At 46.1% G+C, this 22,112-nt stretch overlaps 1 protein-coding gene across 5 annotated transcripts; it reads left to right on the top strand.

The window, feature by feature from the left end:
- Nucleotides 1-94: 94 nt before the first annotated feature.
- Cipc (CLOCK interacting pacemaker) lies at nt 95-20,914 on the top strand. 5 transcript variants are annotated; one of them, XM_057782325.1, is made up of 4 exons: nt 95-246; nt 5,893-6,082; nt 11,552-11,721; nt 14,622-20,913. In XM_057782325.1, the coding sequence occupies exons 2-4, from the start codon at nt 5,944-5,946 to the stop codon at nt 15,516-15,518; spliced, it is 1,206 nt and encodes a 401-aa protein (XP_057638308.1). In that variant the 5' UTR covers nt 95-246; nt 5,893-5,943; the 3' UTR covers nt 15,519-20,913. The 5 variants fall into 5 exon arrangements, with proteins under 5 accessions (XP_057638308.1, XP_057638309.1, XP_057638310.1 ...); XM_057782326.1 differs by lacking the exon at nt 95-246 and adding an exon at nt 5,250-5,796 and having other exon boundaries at nt 14,622-20,914; XM_057782327.1 differs by lacking the exon at nt 95-246 and adding an exon at nt 10,224-10,341 and having other exon boundaries at nt 5,946-6,082; nt 14,622-20,914.
- Nucleotides 20,915-22,112: the final 1,198 nt, after the last annotated feature.

The following is a 22,112-nucleotide window of genomic DNA, read 5'->3' as shown; positions in this document are numbered from 1 at the left end:
GGGCGGGTCTCCGAGTGCCCGTCTAGGAGCACAGCGCGCAGTCTCCGTGGTGCTGGTTCCGCGGAGCCGGGTCACGTGACCGGCGAAGGCCATCGCGGAGGCGAGGGGGTGGAGAAATGGGCGGGAGGCCTGGGGGATAGCTAGAGACCCGGCAAATACCGGGTTGTCATGGAGTCGTGGGGCCCGGCTCGCGCATGCGCCGGCTGACCCGCCGGGCTGGTGGTGGAGCGGCGACCCTGGCCGTAGGTGAGACAGGCAGGGCTCGCTTGACTCCGGGCACGGCGGTGGTTGTTGTGTGGTGGGGGAACTGGGATGGCGACACTGGGAGGCTGGGACTGGAAGCACCGAGAAAGCAGGTGGGAGCAGATGGGAGAGGAAGGAGAGCCGAGTGGACACAAAGGAGAACCAGGACTTTTGGAGAACGGGGGCGCCAAATATTGGGAGCAGAGGGACTCGCCATCCCTGGCTTCTAGTTAGTGTGCTGTCAGGGTCGGGCCCGCGTGGGATAGGGAATCTGGGGTGAGGCCGAGACGGTGTGTTTGTAGGGAGGGGCCTCGTGTGAGGGGCAAGTGGTGTGAGTCCCTTGAGGCACGTGTGCCCTGGCCTGGCCCTGCATACCCGGGCTCCTGCGGGAGGAGAGCCTGAAGGCTTGCCGGGCTGTAAGCAGAGGGGTCTGGGAACGGGCCGGTTGGTGGGCATGAGGGCTGCTTACCGAGTGAGACAGCCCAGGTGAGTGCCCAGGATCTTCACTTAGGAGCTATGCCCAGACACAGGTGCACTGTCTATTCCGGAGGCCTTCGGTCCCCTACTTTAGGCCAACTAGCCAGGCGTGGTGCCAAAGTGAGAGGGTTGTGAGGAAGAAGGTGGCTGGATAATGCCAAGTAAGAAGTCAGTGGTTAGTGGGTGGGTCGGGCAGTTTTGCTCTGGACCCAGGACCCAGGCCAGAGCCAAGCTCTCTGTTTATTGCCCAAGCCCTGGCAATAGGCATTGCCTGGGCATTTGCCCTGGAAATTGGTGGTATGCCAGTCACGGCATAGTCCTGTGGTCTGCCCAATTCTTCCCTGTTGAGTTGGCAGGCTAGCTGATGCCTGGAGGGTGTGCATGCTGCCTGGCACAGACGTCATGTGGGCTGGTGCGAGTGGGTAGGTGAGCACTGTTCCTGTGAGCCCCCTTTTAAAGTGTGGCCTGAGAACGTTCTCGAATCACACGGCCCCGAAGGATGGAGAGAGCCGTGGGAAGCCGTGCGACCGTGTGGTGCAGGGCAGGATCTTTGGCACGGCTTTTCCAGCCAGTTTTGGGAGTGGAGAGGAGAAAGAAGGAGAATATGAAAACAGATACGTAGGCAGGTGCAGTTTTTCCGCCACTAAAATGCACATTTGCCTGGAATGGTAATTCTGAGAACGCAGATCAAAAGAAAAGGACTTCAGAGAAAACCTACTAATCCATTTGTAAAAGCTGTGGTTTTATGGCCGATAAAGGTTCTACTTTCGATGGCCTTACCATTTTATTCTATATGAGCCTTTGCTTGGGCCTTCACCTCACACCTCTCCGTGCACGCATGTCATACACGTGACACAGCATGTCGTACACGTGACACATTTAAAGGGAACGTGAGCTCGCTCTCAGGAATGTTGCCAAGTAGCTGTAAAAGGGGAGGACTAAGAGCTGCATTTCAGATCGTTTTCCCGGAGCCCTCTGCTCGCTTTGTATCCCAAACTCCAAACTCCCCAGAGACAGTGGGGTCACACCAGCTTTTAATTCAGTTGGTGTACGTGTCCCAATGGCTTCATCTTAGAGTAGGGGGTATATTGGGCTAGAACTGAAAATTAGATCTTGAGGTGATCCTGGTGTTTGGAAATGCAGTCTTGACTGTCAGTACCTGAACTCCGGTGTTTTGAGGACAGCTAAACTGCTTTGGTTTTCAGAGACGTCCAGACTGAGATATGTTAAAATTTATTATTCTCTTGAATACCTCACAAGTCTGTTGCAAAGATGAAAACAAAATAAAAACAGAACCAACAACTCTGAGGTTCTAGCGATGAATAATGACGCTAATGTCAGGACTGAAAAATGGAAGTAAGCCCCAGGTGCTGTGGAGTACTTCCGGGAATATCGTCCTGTGCCAGTGGATATGAGCCTATGTGCTGGCTGAGCTCCCAGTTTGAATTTTGCTGTATACTGTCCGCGTTGACAACCTTTTGGATAATGTGTAACAAGTATATTCAAATGAGGCCCAGTTAGGGTCGTTCTGCTGTGTGGGAGCATCAGTTAGTCCTCATGCGTAGAAAGCCGTAGTGGCTTCCCATCTTTGTCGGGAAGCAGAGAGATGAAGTGGCGGGTAAAGACCACGTATCCCGTTTTCAAAGGCTTGTAAGTAACTTTATCGTAACATAGTATTGGGGAGGGAAAAATTAAACCCTCTTGATTTCTTGAGGTTTTAGCTTTTGCTGTTTGTGTGTGGTCCTGGGCTTAAGGGGTGCTGGTGGGAAATACCACAGCTCCGTTTTTCTGCCCAGGGTTTCTTCTGTTGTGTGTGTGAGCCCACTCCCTCCCAAAGAAGGGAGGTGGGTGTAACTCTGGTACTCCTTCCCACATGGGCCGCCTCGGCTGTAACACTAAGGCTTTCTTCCTGCTTAAGCAGAACTTTATCAAGAAGACAGGCTTTCATATTTTTAATCATTTTTTTTTGCATCCAGAATAGATATCTTGCCATTCTAAAGCCAATAGTGTGGGTTTTGTTGTTTTTATTCCCAATTGCCACCAGTTTTCTAGAATCTAAAATTTTAGAATTTAACAGATTTGTCAGAGTTTCTGTATTTTGATTCTGCAGTCAATATTACCCTATAAATTCTCAGTGAACCAGAGTAACTTCCTGTGTGTTTTTCTGTAGTTTCACCGACTGCATTTTTTTAAACAGTACTAACATTTTATTAACTTTTCTCATTGTCTAGTCACGAGGGTCATAGAAGACTAAATTGGGATGTTTTCTCTAACATGCCTGTAAAATATCTGTGTTTAGTAAGATAGCGTGACACTGTCTCAGATTCCTAACTAGCTGCACCTGACGTGACCTGCCCTACTCTGGGCCAGCAGCTCGGGCAGACCTTAGTCTGCATGCTGTCCGGAAGCCACATCTGGTTTCATTTTCAAGAAGGCTCTGTTTACTTTTGAACAGCATTAGTTAAGGAAAATTATACTAGATGCATTTCTTGTGTTTTCATAGGCTCCTGCTTTAATTAGGGATACGGTTTTACATTTTAGTCTACTTTTTAAACAGGGTTGCCCAGTCTATCAAACATCATCACTGTCAAACAGAGAAACATTGCCTTTGGGCAGTGCTCTGATAAATGTGACAGTGTCATTGCTTGTCATTGTGTGTGTCTGGTAGAAGAGTGATTTGATGTGATCTGGATGAGAGTGACTGCAATGGTCTATAACATGGTCCCAACTTTCCTAATGCTGTGACCCTTTAATAAATATAGTTGCTCATGTGTGGTGTCTCCCAACCATAAAATTATTTTTGTTGTTACTTCATAACTGTAATTTTGCTACGGCTATGAATCATAATATAAGTGTCCGACATGAAGGATTCTGATATGTGGACCTGTGAAAGGGTTGTTTGGCCCCCAGAGGGGTCGCGACCCACATGTTGAGAACCTCTGGTCTGTACGTATATGAGCAAGAGGTTACTCATGGTAGCATGGAAGCATGTGTCTCCTGTTTCATTTCACCATGAGTCTTCCCTCTAGTTCACTAGGTCCTGAACTAGCAGAAATGTTCAGGTATGGCTTCAGGATATACCAGGCACAGTGCTGCTTGGCTGAGTCCTAAGTAGACTGTGAATTAAAGCATCCCCAGACTTTGCTTACGCTTGCCTAGTTTCATTATTACTCTTTTCCTTTGTGGCATCCTGTTTTCTTATCCCCAAAGTGTCCCTTGTTTTTGTTGTTTTAATACAGGATCTGGCTAAGTAGTCCTGGCTGGCCTAAAACTCACTTTTTAGACCGGGTTGGTCTCAGACTCACAGAGGTCCACCTAACTTTGCCCCTGAGTTCGGGGAGTGTGCCACCACTCCCACTGTCCCCTAGTTAATATCCACAGTCTTTCCAGCCTGTGCGACTTCAGGGCCTGTCTGTCCTGTGTGTCTGCTCTTCCCCCACCCCATTGTCAGTTTAGGGTATCCTGCTACTGCACTGTGCTCTGCCGTCCTGGCCATTCACTTCTGAGTATGCCAAGTGCTTCTCCCTTCAGCCTTCACATTGACCTGGAACACAGTGCACAGCTCACCTCTAGCCTTTGACCTCTAATGCCTGCTGACTCCTCGTGCTCCAGATTCCAGCCATACGGCACTGTCCTGGTGCTCCTGACCTTTAGCCTCACTTCTTCATAGCTCCTGTCAACGTAACCGTCAATTGTGTGAATACTTGTTTAGTATCTGCTCCTCTATAGATCACAGGCTGCAGGAAGGATAGAAACACAATAGTTCTAGTCACAATGCCCAGTTGATAGCACTTGATACATGTTTTTTATGTATACATGTGACTGAATGTGATGTATCTGAGCTTCATTGAAAAATGGAATTAGGGCTGAGCAGGATCTTATGAAACTCAAGAACAGTATTAGCAGCAATGAATGTTACCTACCCTTATGCAATTTAAGCTCTTACCTTTTTAAAATTTTATTTTATGTATATGGAGTGTTTTGTTTGCATGTATGTCTGTGTACCACTTATGTGCCTAGTGCCCACAGGCATTGGATCCCCTGGGACTAGAGTAGTTGTGAGCCACTATGTGGGTGCTGGGAATCAAACCAGCTCCTAACTGCTGAGCCGTCTTTTCAGCCCACCCTCCATAAACACTTCTTAAATATAACGTTTATCGTAAAAGTTTTTGCTTTTTTGTTGTGATCAAACTTAGGCCTTTAGTATACTAAGTAAGCATTCTACTACTGAGCTATACTTTCAGGGATGTAAAAGTTTTGTGTTTTTTTAAAAAATAATTTCTTTAACTTTTATTTTATGTTCATTGGTGTGAAGGTGTCAGATCTCCAGGAACTGGAGTTATAGACGGTTGTGAACTGTCATGTGCTGGGAATTGAACCTGGGTCCTCTGGAAGAGCAGCCAGTGCTTTTAACCACTGAGCTATCTCTCCAGTCCCCTTATGGGTTTTTTTTTTGGGGGGGGGGGTATTGTTTTATGTTAAAAAGTAGTATATAGGTCCAGTGAGATAGTTCAGCAGGTAAAGGTGCTTGACACCTGGCAACCTGAGTTTGATCTCCAGGACCCATGACATGAAAGAATAGGCCTAACTCCTGCAAGCTGTCCTTTGACCTCCACACATGCATCATGGCACATGTGTGCTCACTCAAGTGTATACACATACACAAAAATAAATGCACTAAGCATAAAAAATCTTTTGAGGTCGTATGTGTAATTATGCATGCGTGTCTGACATTGGTACTCTGCTCAGTACTTCATTCTGAGAACTGTGAGTATGGCTTTAGGTGACGATTATGCAGAGGTCTACCGGGAAAGCACCCTTGTTGGTTGCTGTTACCTCTCCTCTCCTCAGGGAGGAGGGCAAGTTTATTTGGTTACCCATTCCAAAAAGGCTAATCAAATGTCCCTTTGTTAGCAGTTCACAAAGCTTCCACTGAATGTGGTTTGTGTTCCTTGAATTCAGAATGGAAGCAGAGGGCAGCGAGGGGATGGTGAACCTCCGTTTGGGTGGAAACCTTTCTGTTTAGTAAACTTGAAGCACGGTCAGCCGAGACCAGAGAAGGTGCTCCTACAGTGGGTGAGGCTAGCATTCTTTGCCTTCCTTTCTTCATCTTTTGGCTCACCTGGCTCGTGCTCCAGGTAATGACTTCTTATGTCCTTGCTGTTTTCATAGCGCAGTCCATATGCGAAGATCGCCTGTGGTCCAGCTCCCAGCACACTGACCATGGAGAGGAAAACGCCATCCAGAGAGAGCCCTCGAAGGCTCTCTGTCAAGCCAGGCCGCGGCCCAGAGGTGAAAAGAGCAGCTCGACCACTCGGCGCGGCGGCGGCTGCCGACTCAGACAAGGACTCTGGCTTTTCAGGTTCGCGATATCTCATTCTTCTGCCTTTTACTGAATGATTTGCATGGAGACATTTCTCCCTGAAACTCATTTGTGTAAGAAAAATAAGAAGCTTTCACACGCAGGATAAATAACTCTCTGAGCTGTTAAAAACAGCAATTCGGAAAACAAGGGGTGGTGGTGGTAATTCTGGTATCTTATGGCATATATCCATCAAGGCTCCATGGAGTTAGTTCTGAAAAAATAATTTGCTGTTCTTTTCAATTTAGACTTTAAACTTTCTTTTTCCCTCTTAAAGAATATTCTTTTATGATTTATTTAACTTTATTTTATGTGAATTGGTGTGAAGGTGTCAGATCTCCTGGAACTGGATTTTCAGACAGTTGTGAGCTGCCATGTGGCTGCTGGGAATTGAACCCAGGTCCTCTGGAAGAACAGTCAGAGTTCTTAACCGCTGAGCCATCTCTCCAGCTCCTGACTTTTAACTTTCAGTCCTACATTTCAAACTGTAGTTACTAGAAAAATTCTTTAAACATGGACTGGAAATATAGTTCAGTTGTGGAGTTCTTGCCTAATATACAGGAAGTCCTGGGTAGGGTCCCCAGCACTTCATAAAACTGGGCAAACTGGCACATGCCTGTAATCCCAGCTCCAGAAGGGAGAAACAGGAGGGTCAGAAGTTCAGCGTCATCCTTAACTACATATGAGTTCAAGGCCAATCTGAATTACATGATATTCTATCTCAAAGACAAGTGTTTTTAAAAATGGTCAGAATTCTGTTGCGCTAACTCCTTTTTCATATCTTTTTGCCTTGTAACAGTATGAAACAGTCAGTTAAAAGTGGTGCAGTTATGTATTATATAATGAGAAGCTGGTCCTTATGGGATTTTTATCTTTGTGTGAACATTAGAGTCTACTTTCATAAACCTAGATGATACAGGCTGTTACATAATTAGGCTATATGGTATAGTCATCATCTCATAGGTGGCCCGTCATTGGCTGAACCATCTTTATGTGGTAGGCAAATTATGATTTGTTAACAGTTGCCTAGAGAGTAATTTTGCTATACTTAAAAAAGTCCCCTCCTAACAGCTTTTCCTAATAACTATACACTTTGTGTTTGGACTGTGATCCGTCTAGCCCAACTGTCAACTCCATTAGAGTTAAGAAAGCAGAACAGGAGGCTGGAGAGATGGCTTAGAAGTTAAGAGCACTTGCTGCTTCTGCAGAGGACCTGAGTTCAGTGTCCACACACACATCAGGTGGTGCACAGCCACTTGTAACAATAGTTCCAGGAGGTCCGATTCCCTCTGTGGTCTCTGAGTACACTTGCATGTACTTGGTGAATGTTTATACAGACAGACAAACAGACACACACATATACATGAAGGGACATAAACAAATCTTTGAGGGAGGATGGTGGAATATGTCTTTAATACCAGGACTTGGGAGGCAGAGGCAGGTGGATCTCTGTGAGTTCCAAGTCAGTCAGGGCTACATGATGAGGCCCTTTCTCAAAAAATAAAAACTAAACTCCCCCCCAACCAAATCTTTTATTATCATTATCATCATTTCTGTTATTTGAGACAGGGTCTGTCTATTTAGTCCTGCCTGTCCTGAAACTTACTGTGTAGACCAGACTGGCCTCAAACTCACAGTGATCTTCCTTCTCTGCTTCCCAAGTGCCAGGGTTAAAGGCATGCACCACCACTAATGGGCTCAAAAGAAAAAAATCTTTAAAAAAAAGAAAGAAAGGCTGGAGAGCTGGTTCAGTGGTTAAGAGCACTGACTGTCCTTCCAGAGGACCAGGGTTTAATTCCCAGGACCCTCATGGAGGCTCACAACTGTCTGTAACTCCAGTGTTAGGGGACCCAACATCCTCACATAGATATACATTCAGGCAAAACACCAATGCACATAGAATAAAAATAAATAAATTATAAAAAAATAAAAAGAAAAATGATAGTAAGGCAGCTTTCATGGCTAGCCGTCCAAAGCCTCCCTCAGAAGGACTGACTGAACCCCCACCTCAGCCTTGTATTCTCCTGCTGAGCTTCTTCTTTCCAGGGCTGAGGGTAGTACTACTCTAAATATTGAATTAATGTCAACAGTATTGTCCCAGGAGATTCTCAGGATGATGCCAGGGGATTTGGGCTTATTATCCTGGGAGTGGAGCTTTTTCTAGGGAAAGGTTTATATGTGTTACCCAGGCTGCAGAGACAATCCACTCCTGTAACTGACTTACTAATTTACACTGGGAAACACTGCTGTCAGGAAATCTAGGACTCTCCACCTCTTAGACTGGTATGTTTCCGTCTAGTAGGCATGCTGAATGAGAAGCTCAATTATAAATAGAATATTACTCAGAGAGGGACAGCACTGACCCAGGGGATTAGAATAGCGGAATTAGTGTCCTGCCCAGGGACAGTCCAGGGAAGGGTGAGCCAGCCTGAAGTGCTTTGGGTTCCCTTCTCTGAATGGAGTTGCTTACCAGGTTTGTTGTACCATGAAGCCCACTTGAAACATCTATTAAAGATTTAGCTTCCTAGACCCTCCTAGAGATTCTGGTACTGAGGCTGGGGAAGGGCCTGGAATGTGGGGCCTATAAAACAAGGTCGAAGGTCTGGAAAACACTGAAGGGCTTTTTTCTCTTTCAGTATCACATTTGCCTTTTGATCTGATTCTAGATCATAAAGGTAATCCATGCTCATAGTAAAAGTCTAGTCACTTGGGGAGTCAAAGAAGGAAACAAACCTCACCCACAATCTTTCTGTTTCTAATTCCCAGGACCATTGGCATTTAGCTCTGTCTTCTAAAGTCTCCAGCTTTGTCAGGCCGGTTGTTTTAATAAGTACAGTTCTACACAGAGTGGTGGTAAAAGTGGCCACCCTCATTCCTGTTTGAGGAGGCAGTGCCAGTGAACGCTGGTCACCCTTGGGCAGGTTCCAGAGACATGGTTGCTGCCTGAATTATTCCAGTTGCCTTGGAGATGATGGAATTCTCACTTGGTCTTAGCCAGAAGCCTGGTCGAGAAGCACTTCAGTAAAATTTGCAGAACCAAAATGGATGGTATTTTCTATTTTAGTTATTTTTCCAAATTTATTTTGAGAAATTTCAAACCTAAAGGAAAATAAATGAGTCCCTCACAACAAAGATGCTTTTTTTCAGATCCACTAAGAATTTTTATTTTTTCTTTATTTATATCCTCCCCTGCATACATTGACTTAACTGTTTGAAAAGTAAATTTCAAACAATGAGTATTTCATCTCTAAATTTTTAGTATGAATCTCAGAAACAAGGACATTCTTCTATAGAATTATAATGCCATTATTATATCCAAGAGTCAACCCTGATTGAATTCTCTCTGACCACAGTCTATCTGGATTTTCCCATTGTAATGTCCTTATAGCTATTTGCCATTGAGAAGTGTGTATTGTATATAGATAGCCTGCCTTTTTAACCTTATTTAACCCAGAATAGCTTCCCATCTTTTCTTTCTGTTATGACATTTACATCTTTGAACAAGATAGGACTGTAGTTTTATAGAATGTCCCACATTCTGGATTTTCTCATAGCTTCTCCATTTTGGAGTCATTAGATCACTGCATTGTTGATGTTGTACATATTCCAAAGCACAAGGAAACTGTTAAGTTAGTCTCATTTTTTTTTCTTTTTTAAAAAATATTTGGTTCTTTATTTGTATGTATGTGTCTCTTCGTAAGTTTGTACACTGCATACATGCAGGTGCCTTTAGGGGCCAGCAGAGGGCATCAGATCCCCTGGAACTAGAGTTACAGGAGGTTGTGACTCGTCTGATATGGGTACTGGGAATTGAACCTGGGTCCTCTATAAGTGTTCTTAACTGCTGAGTCATTGCTCCGGCTCCATCCTCATTGCTGATGGTACTCTGATCTGTAAAAGGAGACTGCGCTTCAGTTTCCCAGTTGTCCAGACCTGAGTAATCACACAAAAACTATATTAATTGCAACATTGTTTGGCCAATGGTTCAGGCATATTTCCAGCTAGCTCTTACATCTTAAATTAACCCATTTCTGTTATTTTATATTTTACCGTGAGGCTCATGGTACTGGTAAAGTTCTGGCATCTTTCTTTGGCGGCTACATGGCATCTCCTCGACTCTTTCTACTCTCTCTCTGTTCAGATTTCCTGCCTGGCTTTACTCTGCTAAGCCATTGGCCAAAATGAGCTTTGTTCATCAATCAATAGAAGCAACACATATACAGAAGGACATCCCACATCACTGATCCCTTGGTTAAAAGGTACTATGTACCAAATTTTTTTATTGTAAAGATAATCTTTTAGTTGGGCCTAGTGGTACATGTACCTCTTGATAAATATCTTTCTGATCACATAGTCTTTGCCAAATTGCACAAGATAAAATTGTTGATGTTTGCATTTATTTTAATTACTTTGGACTTGGAGTCCTTCTGGCTCAGCTTCTAGAGTGATGGGATTGTAGGCACATGCTACCACACCTGGTTTGTGTTCTCTCGCTCTCTCTCTCTCCCTCTCTCTCTCTCCTCTCTCTCTCTCTCTCTCTCTCTCTCTCTCTCTCTCTCTCTCTCTCTCTCTCTCTCTCTCTCTCTCTCTCTCTCGGTAGTACTCATGTATCCCTGACTCACTATGTAGCCAAAGATGACCTTATATTCCTGATCCTCCTGCCTCCACCTTTTGAGTGGAGGCATGTACCACCAGACCGAGCTTATGTGGTTGGAGATGAATCCTAGGGCTGTGATGCCCAGAAAGTTCTCTGTCAACTGAGGTCCACGTTAGTTAACGTTTAGAATAGTCCAAGACACCTCTGTAACAAGGTACAACCGTCTCTTGGTTTCTTCTAGCACCTGGCTGCATTCCTTTTATGTGGAATTCATATAGGGAGAACATTTGTTTTATTTCTCATCACCACAACCAAAATATCTGACAGAAAGGTTGTGTTGCTCATAGTAGTCTCAGTCAATCCTTAGAGGTGAAAGGTAGGCAGAGAAGCTTCGTCTATGTGGGTAGAAGTGTGTGGCAATGGACCAGGAGCAGAGAAAGCAGGCCAGAGTCAGCACCTGGTACAACCCACAAAGGCTTGTCTCAGCCACCTACAAAGCCTTCAAAATAGAGCCATGCACATCCCCCATCCCCACACATGCAAAGTGTAACAAAAATGTTGTTAATATCATAAAATAAAACTAATCATCTCACTTTGGAGTCTTCCACTCATTCCCCATGTACTCTGGGGCCGAGTACTTTCACAGAAACCCTGACTGATGCAGGTTTCTAAGGATCTGAAGAAAGTCAACCAGAGCGATTAGGCTTTTAGAGCAAGAGCAATGGTTGTTGAATATCCAGTGAAATTTCCACCTCAGAAAACTCATAGAAACACCTGTCAAAGACGTTCCTTTCTCTTTTAGGGAATCCATGGCTGGGTTACGAGCTGTTAGCCTAGAGCCCACGTGAACTGACCATTTTTCTGCCCACCAGATGGGAGCTCAGAGTGCTTGAGCTCTGCAGAGCAGATGGAATCAGAGGACGTGCTGAGCACCTCGGGCTGGAGCAGAGAGGACAGGCTGCAGCCCAATTCCAGAGCTGCAAACAGTGCCTTCCCCGCGCTGTCCCCGATGGTGGTCATGAAGAATGTGCTGGTGAAGCAGGTGAGGAGGACCTTTGCCCATGGAAGTTTCTGTGCCTTCCTGCGCAGACACTCCCACTGAGCAGGAGGAGATTTCAAAAACTAGATAGAGTCACACTGATGGGGAAGAGTGTTACCTTTCAACTACTGATGCTGTTTGCTTTTGTTTGTTTTCTGATTTAAAGTTTTGACTTTAAGATTTATTTTTTAAATTGTATGTATGTTCTGCAAATACTCTACCATGCCTTCCTCTGACCTAAAGATACCTGAGCTCACATGTACACATATTATTACTGAGTGTGTACAGACACAGAGAGAGAGAGAGTGGGAGAGAGAGAGAGAGAGGGAGGAGGGAGGGAGGGAGGGAGAGAGAGAGAGAGAGGAGGGAGAGAGAGGAGGAGGGAGAGAGAGAGCAAGAAATGCCTAAAAACAAAAAATAGATGTACATGAGTCAGGACTTATGTTCTCAATGTGTTACCTTTGGATTTCTAGTTTTACAGGGACCTTGACCTGCTATAGTATTGTATAATGGAACCAAGCCAAAAAGCCACTCCAGCAGTGCATTCTGACATGAGGCGGAGCTCAGGGGAGAAACAGAAGGGTTTGTTGTTGTTGATGTTGTTTTCTTTCCCAGCTCTGGGCACTGAAGTCGAGCCCTGTGTATGTTAGGTGAACACACACCATCATACTACTTAACAGCCCTGGAAACCTCTTTTTAATTTGAATTGATTTGGGAATTTAGGAGTATAAGAGCATTTGTAAACCCGCACGGTAGTATACTCCTGTAATCTCAGCACTTCGTGGAGACACGAAGGCAGGATTGTAAGTTAGAGGGCAGCCTGACATACATAATTAACATTGTGCCAAAGACACAATTCAAACAAAGAAACACAGCAGGAAGGACATCTTTGCTCCAGCAGCAGAGGCAGTTTTTAAGCTAGAGACACACCTTGGTGACAGGGCAGCTCTGTGGGCTAAGGATGGCAATGCCAAAAGGGTGTGAGTCCATTGGGTGATTGTAAATCTGTGAGTAGTTTGAACTGGGCTGTAGCCCCGAGCAGTGTCCATCATGTTGTTGTTATCTAGATGTGAAACACAAGTGGATGAAAATATTAGTTAGGTTATAGGGTCTGTGACTGAGAACTCATTCATAAAAATCTGGTTAAGTTAGAATAAGTGATTTAAGTTGGACAACATTTAAACTTATAGTAATTTACTCTGAAAATAGATACATTTATGTATTGGAGTATTGAGAATCTGGTTTTGGTGTTGACCCTTCCCATCTTAACTGAGGTTCTAAGAACATGGCTATAGCATAGCATGGCACTCCCTTAGTGTTTGAACACTGCCTGGCCACTTCTTGAAGAACACACACCGAGGTCAGTGACGTGGGAAGCTGGTGAGTTCTGGACAATTATTTGAACATTTTACTCGGTAGATCCATCTCAGCGGGAGCCTCAGCTCTCCTCACTGAAAGGAGAGAACATAGAGACAGGGAGTAGAGCCCAAGTGAGATTGCCCCAGCCCGCCAGTGCTGCCTGGTGCCTTTGGGTGTCTACTCCAGACTGTTTCCCTCTCTAGTTCTCTTTTGCCTTCCTTGTTACTCCTTGTGACTGTGTTGACAAGCCACACAGGTTACAGCCTAGGGTGGCTGCTAGGGTGGTTAGGAGCTAGGAAGCTCAGTGGCAAGCTAGCCTCTTCCAGGGTTTTTTTTTTTTTTTGGGGGGGGGTATCTTTGAGTTTTGAGACAGGGTCTCCAGTAGCCCGGGTTGATCTTGAAATACTCATGTAGCTGAGGATGAATTTGAGCTCTTGATACTCCTGCTTCTACTTTCTGAATGCCAAGAAGTTAGGCATCTGCTACCATGCCAGGTCTTATGTGGTGTTGGGGTCCAATACATGACTCCAAACATGCTCAGCAAGCATGCCAGCAACTGAGTCGAACCACAGCCTGAGCTTAGCATCTCTTAACTTTGGCAGGAAATTGAGCTCTCTCTGTTTCTGTTGCCTCAGCTGTGCCTTGACTGTGCCACTATTTCATCTACCTCCAGTTTCTCTATCTGGCTCAGTTGTTAGGAGCACTTGTTCTTCCAGAGGACCCAAGCTTGGTCCCAGCACCCCTGTTGGACTGTGGCACCCTGGGCACCTGTACTCACTTGCACCTACCTAACACAGGCACACAGAGACAGAATTGAAAACAAAAATAAAACCCCAGATATTTTTTCAAGTTTTCCCTTAGGAAAATATTTTTTTAATTAATTTATTTATTTATTAAAGATTTCTGCCTTCTCCCCGCCACCGCCTCCCATTTCCCTCCCCCTCCCCCATCAAGTCCCCCTCCCTCGTCATCCCTAAGAGTAATCCGGGTTCCCTGCCCTGAGGGAAGTCCAAGGACCACCCACCTCCATCCAGGTCTAGTAAGGTGAGCATCCAAACTGCCTAGGCTCCCACAAAGCCAGTACGTGCAGTAGGATCAAAAACCCATTGTCATTGTTCTTGAATTCTCAGTATTCCTCATTGTCCGTTATGTTCAGCGAGTCCAGTTTTATCCCATGCTTTTTCAGACCCAGGCCAGCTGGCCTTGGTGAGTTCCTGATAGAACATCCCCATTGTCTCAGTGTGTGGGTGCCCCCCTCACGGTCCTGAGTTCCTTGCTCGTGCTCTCTCTCCTTCTACTCTTGATTTGGACCTTGAGATTTTTGTGCTTTCTTTTGGTTTTGGTTCTCTTTTGTTTTATAGTATGATGTCAGATAAGTGTATTTTAGGCCACTTCCTCCCTGTTCTCAACCAGGGCTCCCCTGTGCATTAGGGACACACAGCACCCGAAGCATCTGTAGCTGAGCGTCTGCCTCCTTTGCCTTGGGTGAAAGCTGGGAGCTGCACTCCCCATCCTGAATGCAGTGCTCTTTTCCTTGCTTGCAGGGCAGCAGCTCATCCCAGCTCCAGTCCTGGACTGTCCAGCCCTCCTTTGAAGTGATCTCAGCACAGCCACAGCTCTTTGTCCTTCACCCGCCGGTGCCATCTCCTGTCAGCCCTTGCCATACTGGGGAGAAAAAGTCAGATTCCAGAAACTACTTGCCCATTCTCAATTCTTACACCAAAATAGCCCCTCACCCAGGCAAAAGGAGTCTCTCCCTCAGCTCAGAAGAAAGAGGAGCGAGTGGGGTGCCAAAGAAAATCTTCTGTAAGGAGAGACTGGGACCAGTCCTGTCTTCCAGCGAGCCAGCCAAGACTGGCTCTGTGCTCTCCAGTCCTTCCACTCCAGCCCCACCCAGCTCCAAACTCACCGAGGACTCCGTGCTGCAAGGAGTGCCCTCCCTGGGGGCTGGTGGGAGTCCACAGACTCTTCAGCCTGTGTCCAGTAGTCACGTGGCTAAAGCTCCCAGTCTGACCTTCGCTTCGCCTGCCAGTCCTGTGTGTGCATCCGACAGCACTTTGCACGGCCTGGAGAGCAGCTCCCCTCTTTCGCCGCTCTCAGCCAATTATAGCTCACCACTCTGGGCCGCAGAGCAGCTCTGCCGCAGCCCAGACATCTTTTCAGAGCAGAGGCAGAGCAAGCACAGGCGCTTCCAGAATACTTTAGTGGTCCTCCACAAGTCTGGTTTGCTGGAAATTACTTTGAAAACCAAGGAGTTGATTCGTCAGAACCAAGCAACTCAGGTGGAACTAGACCAGCTGAAGGAGCAAACCCAGATGTTTATAGAGGCCACCAAGAGCAGGGCTCCTCAGGCGTGGGCCAAGTTGCAGGCCTCACTAACATCTGGATCCAGTCATTCAGGCAGCGATCTAGACGCACTGTCTGATCACCCAGTCATCTAGCACAGAAGCGTTTTCCAGTTACTTGGGTGGTTCTTTTACACTCTAACTATTTCCACTTATTTTCCACAGCCTATTTAAAAGCTTTCTTTCTAAACTCACTCACAAAGCCACGTGCCAGTCCCTGGCTGCCGTCTTAATCTGTGGTTCATGCACAGGTTAAGTGCATCTATGTTCTCTGAAGACTTCCAATTGAAGTGTCTCTGAGTCCTTTTTCCTTAGCCTGTGGCACTTAGCTGGATCTTGGGACAAAGGCGAGATAACTATGGGTGTCTCCCAGCTTCCCACTCACTGTCCATGGTTCAAGGTCCAGTGACATAGATGAGTGTACAGAATGACACCTGTCAAACCAAGGACTCGGTGACCTAAGGAGCCCTCACAGCCCGCCCTCAAGTATCTTAGTCACAGAGAAAAATATGAGGCTGTGTTTAAATTCTACCAGGCATTGTGCCAGTTGGGCGAAACCTAAAATGCTTTGGGCACAGGTTGTGCCAGGGTGCAAGCATTTAATCACACGAGGCTTTGTTTCTTACACTTGTAAGTTGTGGGAGAAAGGGCAGAGCATCTGATTCACACATTGGTCATACATCAGATCTCACACAAGTAGGCATATACTTCAGATTTTTAAAATATAGACTGGATTTAGTACCATCTGGAATTGTATTTGATGAATTGCTTCTTTGATTAAAGGGTCAGAGAAGCCAGCATTTTTTGTCACTAGCTGGAAGATTTTGTTAGTTCATGCTTGAAATAGCACAACCTGTCTTACATCTAAAAAGCCTGAGACAGGACTGCAAGATGGCTCAGTGAGTAAAGGTGCTTGCTGCCAAGACAGCTGAGCTGAATTTGATTCCCTGAACCTACAGGGTAGAAGGAGGGAACCGACTGCTGCAGTTTGTCCATCACACATGCACACACACGCTAGATAATAAATGAATATAAAATTAAACAAGCCACCATCAACATTAGCAACCAGAAGCTTGAGATGGCTTCGGTGGGTCCTCAGGGTCTGGTGCAAGTGACTCTCTCCTGTCTCTTGTCTGTGCCTCACCCAGCTCTTTCTGTGGGGAAAAGTGACTGTGCTTTTAAACTCTGGATTAAGTAAAGCCCCGAGGTTAGAAGAAGACACAAAAGTCAGAGAGGATCCTTCCCTGTCTTCACGTCTGAGTTCTGCCCATCCCCTGTCGTGATGGGGAGCGGTGTGGTGGTCTTATGTCTCGTGTTAGCTGTGGCAGCAGGGCTGAAGTGTGGTGCTCCTCTCAGAGGCTGACCTTAGGGATGGAGACTCTGAGGAGGGTCCAGATGACAAATTCTTTCCAGCTCCCCTGTGCTGGTAACCATAGCCTAAGCAGTAAAGAGTCAAGGGATTCTATCCTCTTGTTTAAAATTTTTATCCCCTTAAAAATCTTTGTCCTTCGCAAATTGGTTTTATGACCAGCATCATCTTTCTGCACAGAGAAAGATGCTCATGGGGCTATACTAGATCCAGGGTTAAGGGTCACAGGGTTTTTTTTTGTTTGTTTGTTTGTTTTTTAAGATTTATTTATTTATTATGTATACAATGTTCCTCCTGCCTGTACACCTGCACACCAGAAGAAGGCACCAGATCTCATTACAGATGGTTGTGAGTCACCATGTGGTTGCTGGGAATTGAACTCAGGACCTCTGGAAGAGCAGCCAGTGCTCTTAACCTCTGAGCCATCTCTCCAGACCATGGGTCACAGTTTTTAAGGAGCTGGTTGTGAGACTCAGGTTAACTCTACTGTGTTCATATAGACATATGATTTGGATATGACTAGTTAAAAAATAATCAACTTGGTAAAATCTCTTTACTCTCTGATCAACGCAGAATTATTACCTGCTGTTTGTGCTCTGAAAGAGTTTCCAAAATCAGAGCCCGTGTCTCTGGGCAAACTCAGCTCCTTGTGATATGCCTCCCCGCAATCTGTATGGTTTCATAGCCACTCCACTAGGAAGCTTCCTTTTTGGCAGAATGTCTGACAGGAAAGCTGTAGAGACAGGTGCATTCAGAACAGCCTGGGCACCAGCCGCAAGTTTTACCGAGCGTCAGAAGGCTAGACGCACTTGCTGAGAACCAAATGTACTCCACTGGAAAAGCCCTCAGTGGAGCTAAGCCTCTTGGACTCTTCCTCCTAGATATGGCTTTTCATTTCCCTTCCTATCTCCATAAAAGACGATGAAAGCCACCGTAGATCTTCACTGTTCGGTGGCAGGGAGGGTCACCGCTCCTCTGTGATCTTAGAGCCATAACGGCAAGTCTCTAGGCTGTGTTCTGTTCCTGGTGGAGCTGGAAGCAGATGAACGCTAGTAGAGAAGCTAGATCTTAGGAGTGAGCCTTTGAGGTCAGAGGCTAGACCAGCGTTTGGAGGAAGCCTGGACTGGACCGGAAAGATCTTCGTTGGTTGCCCAAAGCTGTAAGTAGCAATAGCCCCAGTCAGTTTTCGCTCAGGCCAGCCCATAGGAGATCCTTTATCGGGTTGTATTGACAATATTGGAACACATTTAGAAAGGTTCCTGATTGAATTAGTTATAGAATTTACTGTCGTTTGTAATTTACTACATTGTTTTACCGATTATAGCATTGTCTGACTTCTCTGGTGTGATTCCTCAGCACAGTTACTCTTGCACATATACTGAAGTGGCTTTTCAGCCACAGCCTCCTTAGGGTGTAGACTTTACCAAATGTGAATCTTTTCAGAGAGTGTGAAGTTATATAGAAACTGACTGTGAAATGTCAGAGGAAAAAATAAAAGTCACTTACTTGAAAACTATTTGCTTTGTAACTGCTCGAGACTTCCAAGGACGGGGCACGTAGCCATTGGTAGAGTGCGTGCCCAGTGTGTGAGGCCTGGGCTCCACCACAGTACCTCTGCCTTCCCAGCCGCTCCTTCAAGACAACCTTTCGTCTAGGGTAATTGTGGATTGCTACGAGTTTCAGACATCATGTGTTATTTGGGATATGCAACTAGATGCTGGATATTGGAAACTGTTCAGACTTCGGTGCTGTGCACAGACAGCCCAAGTTGTGTGCCGTTCTCAGAGATGGGAGAACGAGGGGACTGTCCAGTGGCCGCTCCATCTGACACACCACAGAGAACTTTAAATGACAATAGCTACAGCTGCGTGCTGGGAAGAAGCAAAGGCACACAATCTGAAGCTCTTTCTACAACCGAGGTCCTCAGCAAGTGTGTCAGCCTTCTGTGCTCTACAGGGAGACAGCTTCCCTGCTTTCCAGTCCAGCCAGGAAATGCTTCCTGCATGTTTGGTGCTGGGAGTGTAACAAGTTTACTCTCATGGAAAGATTTGCAGCGTTGGCAGTGTGAAGTCCTTTAGAATTATTTCTGACCCACACAGTGGTCTGAGTGACTTTAAACTATGGTTGTAAGGCCACTAAAGTGAAATAAAAATGGGTAAAGAGCCGGTTGTGGTGGCACATGCCGGTAGGATTTGCTGAAGGAGGCAGAGGCAGGAGGATCACGAGTTCGAGGCCAGCCTGGGCTACACATTGCTGGGCGGTGGTGGCGCATGCCTTTAATCCCAGCACTCGGGAGGCAGAGGCAGGCGGATCTCTGTGAGTTCGAGACCAGCCTGGTCTACAAGAGCTACTTCCAGGACAGGCTCCAAAACCACAGAGAAACCTTGTCTCGAAAAACCAAAAAAAAAAAAGGGTAAAGATTGCCCAAGAAGGTCTTTTGAAATAGAGAGACCATCCTTCTCCAGAAGTGGCAACCAGAAAAGGAGGAGAGACAAAAACTAGATCCTGTGAGGTATGGGAGAGCCCAGTTCCTTGATCAGTGTCTCCTCATCCACCCCACCACGTGGCTCCCATGGGAGGAAGCATCCAGGCATCTAGGGCTGCCTGTTGGTGAGCATCCTGTTAAGCTACAGCTTGATAGCATCCACTATCAAGTTCATAGCCTGTTTTTCCATGTCTCTGGAGGCTGAACCTAGAGCCTCAGGCATGGCAGGCAGCTGCTCTGCCACTGGGTGAAGTCCCGTCCTGCCAAACCTACTATTCCTGGTGACTTGGCTATGTCACATAGCCTCCGAGCTGACCAATGAAGCAGCAATTATCTCTAAGGTTCTCCCCAGCATTGCCATTTATGAGGTCTGTGGCTGTGGCTCAGCAAGACTGCCCGTCCTGGTGGTCTGAGTTGACCACTGAGCCCCATATGCTAGAAGGAGAGAACTGGCCCCTGAAAGTTTTCTGACCTCCACATGTACACCATGGCATGCACACAGTCCCGCCCCAAACACACACACACACATATAAATGGAATTTTACAAGTTGATTTTTAGAAAAGACCTGTAGCTGCATTAGATGAGCCATAAGTAAAATCATCAGGCTAAAGATGACGAACTTGAGGACCTTAGAACAGGGATTGATTACCTGTGCGGTATAGTACGGTGACTTCAGGTCAGATTTCACCTGCGGTGTGACTCTGGGCAAGCATGTTATCAGTCTGCCGCTCTTACCTTTCTCCTAAGTACCTGATTGCTGCCTGCACATTTGCTCATGACCATATAAAAACTGCCTTCAGCCAGACAGGGTGGCACATAACCTTTAATCCCAGCACTCAGGAGGCAGAGGCAAGTGGATCTTTGTGAATTTGGGACCAGCCTGGTCATCAGAGTTCCAGGACAGCCAGGGCTACAAGCAAGACTCTCTCTGTCTCAACAACAACAAAACGCCGCATTTAGATTTTTTTCTTGCTTTGAGGTAATATCTTGCTATATAGCCCAGGCTGATCTTGAACTTGTGGCCCTCTTGCCTCAGTTTGCCAAGTAAGATATTTACTTGTTTGAGTGCTGAATGAGGATTGAACTCAGGGCCTTGCATATTAGACAAGCACCGTGCTACACTGAGCTACATCCCTAGTCCTTCAGAAAAGGACTTATTTGTGTGTATGTGGTGTATGTATGTATGTATGTATGTATGTATGTATGTATGTATGTATGTGCACATGGATGCAGATGTGTGCTCAGGTGTCCTCTGCCATACTCTGCCTTATTCCCTTGAAACAGGGTCACTCATTGGATCTGGAGCTCCATGGTTTTTAGTTAGACTGGTGGCCAGCAAGTCCTAGCAATCCAGTGTCTGACACCCCTTGCTGCTGGAGATACAGGTGCATGCGACCACACATAGCTTTTACACGGGTGCAGGGGATCTGAACTTGGGTCCTCATGCTTGGGCATCAAGCACTCTTCCCTACAGAGCCGTTTCCCAGCCTCGAACAAATTCTTATTAGCTGAAAATTTGAGGATCAAATCCCATTCTGTTCTCTGCTGTTCAGTTACCTGAAAATGGCCCTTTCTTTCATCAGAGATGAAAGGTGTCTCTTGAAAAAAGTCTTTGCGGATCTCTGTGAGTTCGAGACCAGCCTGGTCTACAAGAGCTAGTTCCAGGACAGGCTCCTAAACCACAGAGAAACCCTGTCTCGAAAAACCAAAATAAATAAATAAATAAATAAATAAATAAATAAATAAATAAATAAAAAAAAAAGAAAAAAGTCTTTTTAGAGCGTGTCGGTTGGCTTTTTACTTCCTTTTTGTCTTCTCTCCCCCAAGCAGGATGATGTTTCTCCATGCATTGTCAGGAGCTGTGGGCTGAGTGGACACTGTCACTGTGTCGCCAGGGCTACACAGATGCTCTGGTGCCCTGTGAGGTCTGTGTTCCCATCCCTGCCTTCGGGTGTCGCCTTAGGTCTGATCCTCCATGGCGCCACCCAGCCAGAATAGCAGGGAAAGAAGAGCCTGTGTGTCCTGTGTGTCCCGTGTGTCCCATGTGTCCCGTGTGTCCCGTGTCCCGTGTGTCCCGTGTGTCCTGGCCCTGGCAGCCTTTGTCTCTGGCACTGTAGTAGAGAACAGGATGGGACACCCCGAGATCACAGCATGAAAGAATGAATCTTAAGCCTTAAAATCGCAGAGCAAGGCAGCCTTCGTGTATGTAAACCCTGTGATGGAATTCAGCCTCAGATAGGCTGTCACTTGCTTGGGGGTAATTAAGACTCCACTGCCAAAATGTATAGTTAGAGTTAATCCCAAGAGAGCAAATGGTACCCCAGGATGGTGACTGTGCCTGGCTCCCTGGAAGGACATGTTCTGTTGGTCCACACGTGACTGCTTTGACTTCTCCTCTAAGAATCCTTCCTCATTCTTAGAACACGTGGCTTCCCTGTATTTCTGAGGGTTGGTTATGCAAGACATTAGAGAATTGCTTGAAAAAAGTCTGCATGATTCCTGCCGAAAACTTCAGCAGCTGGAGATGAGCAAGAAAGTGAGAAAAGCCCGTGGCATACCGAGTGAACACAGCGAGTGGGCGGAAACTGGCAGGAAGCGAGGGGGCTTTAAAAAAACACCGAGAGTGGGATTTCTGAGGCTGGTTCTTCTGAGGACCTTGGTCAGGATGAATGCTTGTGTTCTCTGCAAGGTTTTCAGGAGTGGCTTGAGAGCCTCAGGGTAAAAATAGATGCTTTTAATTTTTCTATCGAGTTTTTATCTTAAGAACTGCAGTGGCCTTGGAAGAACATTCTATCCTGGTAAAGGCCCTTGTAACAGCAGAGCTGTGGCCTCTGT

Source organism: Chionomys nivalis, chromosome 10 (assembly GCF_950005125.1).
Source record: "Chionomys nivalis chromosome 10, mChiNiv1.1, whole genome shotgun sequence".
In the NCBI taxonomy this organism is placed as follows: Eukaryota; Metazoa; Chordata; class Mammalia; order Rodentia; family Cricetidae; genus Chionomys; species Chionomys nivalis.
The sequence above is the reverse complement of the archived record's forward strand: the minus strand, read 5'-3'. Positions and strand labels throughout refer to the sequence as shown.